Raw genomic sequence first — 3222 nt, forward strand, 5'->3', positions numbered from 1 at the left:
TATATATATATATATGTGTATGTATATGTATGTGTAGGTATGTGTATGTATATGTGTGTGTATGAATATATATATATAGACGTGTTTGTATATGTATGTATAGACGTGTTTATGTATATGTTTGTATATACATGTCCATATTTACCTCTGATTATTATATTGAATATACACCAACTTTATTACATACAGGATCTCTTTATTAGAGTTGGGCGTATAAGGCAGTGAGTTAGCATGCTGGGTGAAATGCTTAGTGGCATTTCATCTTTTATGTTCTGAGTTCAAATTCTGCTGAGGTTAACTTTGTCTTTCATCCTTTCGGGGTTGACCTTGGTGGTATTTGAACTAACTCTGAACTTTAATGATCGTTTGAAATTTTGGCACAAGGCCAGTGATTTCAGGAGTTGGGTGTCGGTCTGTTACATCAACATCAGTACTTGACTGGTACTTATTTCGACGCCAGATGGATGAAAGACAGTCGACATTGGTAGAATTTGAACTTAGGATGTAAAGATGGATGAAATACCATTAAGCATTTTGTCCCATGTACTGAAGATTGTTCCTGCTCATTTCCTTAATAATAATAATAATAATAATAATAAATGCCCTGATGCAGTACCAGGCAGTAGCTCTCATGGCTTCTGATTTAAACTGATTGGAAGTGTTATCATGTACATTGTTTGTCTTGGTATAAAAGATAGGCTACAGCAAATATTCTATTCAATACCACAGATTTACTTGTCAGTTGTTTGACCATAACCATTTGAGCATGTCCGTTAGTGGCTGATGATATGTGCATCTCTGATCACGAGCAGAAGTAGTGGGGAGCATCATAGCTATGTGTTGAGAGGAATTCTTTGTTGTTTGGATAATTCATCTCTGGAAACCTGGGTGTTTTGTTCATCATCCTTAATTCAGGGTTAGGGTTAGGGTTATTCAGGGACCTTTCGAGTGGGATGGGCCACTCGATCTGAAGGAAATTCTAACTGGGCCCCACCTGCAAGGTCTGCACTGTTTATCTTGATATGAGACCACTATGTTGCCACATATGGTTGTGATGCATGTGCCTGGTGTACCCTTATCAGACAGATAGTCATGTTGGGTATACTGGGCTTCATATATTTTACCCCAGCGTCACTTTGATGGCATGCACTGATAGGATGAAAGGCAAAGTCGACCTTGGCAGAATTTGAACTCAGAATATTAAGATGGTTGAAATGCCACTAAGCATTTTGCCTGGCATGCTAATGCTTCTGCTAGCTCTCTGCCTTCAGCAATGATTATTAATAATAATAATAGTGATGATGATGATGATGATACCAGATGCCTTGGTTACTTTTCTTTCATTTTTGTCATCTTTTGCAGTGCCTTATGAGATAACTGAATCTGAGCTCTTGAAAGATCTAGTCTATGTGTTCCAAGGTATTGAAGGAAAATGGATCAAGTTTGACCCAGCTTCTAATGCTTACAGGATTGATCCTGAGGTAAGTCACTATTTTTACATAGTCTCCTTAAGTGTATATTCTATGTTGTTACAAAGTCTCCCTAATTGCATAACCACAGTGATTGTCATTCTTCTTAATTATGATTAAAATTCTTAGGCAGTTAACCAAATTTGCATAAGATGTGATAAATTATGAAATTTCACTATGTTGTCAGTATTAGAATATTGCGGCTGTATAATACCCATAATAGGTGCTGATATGGCTGTGTGGTTAAGAAGCTGATTTTTAACCATGTGATTTCAGGTTCGGTCCCACTGTGCAGTACCTTGGGTGTCTTTTACTACAGCCCCAGGCCGACCTACATCTCATGAATGAATTTGGTAGTTGGAAACTATGTGTGTCTTTGTGTCTGTCCTCTCCACTGCTTGACAAATGGGCTGGTTTGTTTATCTCCCCATAACTTAGATGTTCAGCAAAAGAGACTGATAGAATAATTACCAGACTTAAAAGTACAGGAGTTGATGTAGCCATAGTCTAATGGCTGAAAGGAGTAAAAGAAATAAAGCAAGAATAAACGGTTTTTTTTTTTGTTTGTTTTTTTACTTTCAGCATAATTTGAATATACGTTATTATGTTCCACTGGGTCAATTTTTTAAAGTTGAAATCTGTCATTATGACAACATATGGATTTATCCCCTGTGAGGTTTTTCAATTCCTTTTGATAATCGTGTATTAGCCAAGCTTAACCAGGTTCATACATCACAACAGTGACTTTTATACAGTTTTAATTACTCAGTGATAACTGTTAAGGGTTTTGTTTGAAGATTAAAAGTTTAATTGAATCAATCATACATGCACACACACACATGCATGCACGCAAACACTCACACATGTATGTACATACACAAGCACACATATATGAGACAAGCTTCTGTACAGTTTTCCTTTTCTAGTCCCACTCATAAGGTTTTGGTCATTTCAAGGCTACACTAAAACACACTTGTCCGAAAATGTCACACAGTGAGATAGAACTCAAGACACTGCATATATGAAATATTTGTGTTTCTCTCCTTTAAATCTCCTTTCTAACACCACCACTACTATCATTGTTTCTTATGTGTTACTATTCAAAATTTATTGCTCCTTGAACTTCTGTAGACCAACCAAAGCTGTGTGTAGTTTTCTTTCACTGTTTTCTTCTTGGCAGATCGGAATAGGGAGAGCAGTGTGCCATCGAGTCAGTAAGTTGGCAGAGTGTGGCTGGCTTCACAACAAGATCAAAGAATACGTGGAGTGTCACAGTCAACTAAAAGCTGTTGGTCTTGTTGAACAGGTAAGATAATTGTCTTTTTGAACTCTGTTTTTTATTTTTATTTCTTCTGGTCAGTCCTTTGCTTCATTACCTGTACTTTACTAGTTTTAGTTATTGGGTTGTGACCATTGCTGGGGCACTGCTTTTAAGCATATCAACCCTAATACTTTATTGAAGTATAGCTATCCTCATCCATGTGGTGAGAATGGATGAGGATAGCTGCGTGAAAAAGTGCCACACCCTAACAGTTGAGGGAACCCGTGGAAGAGGTAGGCCCAGGAAGACTTGGGCTGAGGTGGTGAGGCAAGACCTTCGTACATTGGGCCTCACCGAGGCGATGACTACTGACCGAGACCTTTGGAAATGTGCTGTGCGTGAGAAGACCCGGCAAGCCAAGTAAGATCGTTGCCAGTGCCCCTGGACTGGCTCTTGTGCGGGTGGCACATGAGATGCACCATTTTGAGTGTG

General features: G+C 38.5%; 1 protein-coding gene across 1 annotated transcript in view; it reads left to right on the top strand.

Annotated features, from left to right (window-relative positions):
- The window catches only part of LOC106875425 (gamma-tubulin complex component 3 homolog), a 57446-nt gene that overhangs the window by 26376 nt on the left and 27848 nt on the right, over positions 1–3222 (top strand). The window contains exons 9-10 of the mRNA XM_014923569.2: positions 1363–1481; positions 2650–2775. Coding sequence (XP_014779055.1) covers positions 1363–1481; positions 2650–2775 — 245 coding nt within the window. The remainder of the gene's footprint in view (positions 1–1362; positions 1482–2649; positions 2776–3222) is intronic.

This window comes from Octopus bimaculoides, chromosome 19 (genome assembly GCF_001194135.2).
Source record: "Octopus bimaculoides isolate UCB-OBI-ISO-001 chromosome 19, ASM119413v2, whole genome shotgun sequence".
Taxonomy (NCBI): Eukaryota; Metazoa; Mollusca; class Cephalopoda; order Octopoda; family Octopodidae; genus Octopus; species Octopus bimaculoides.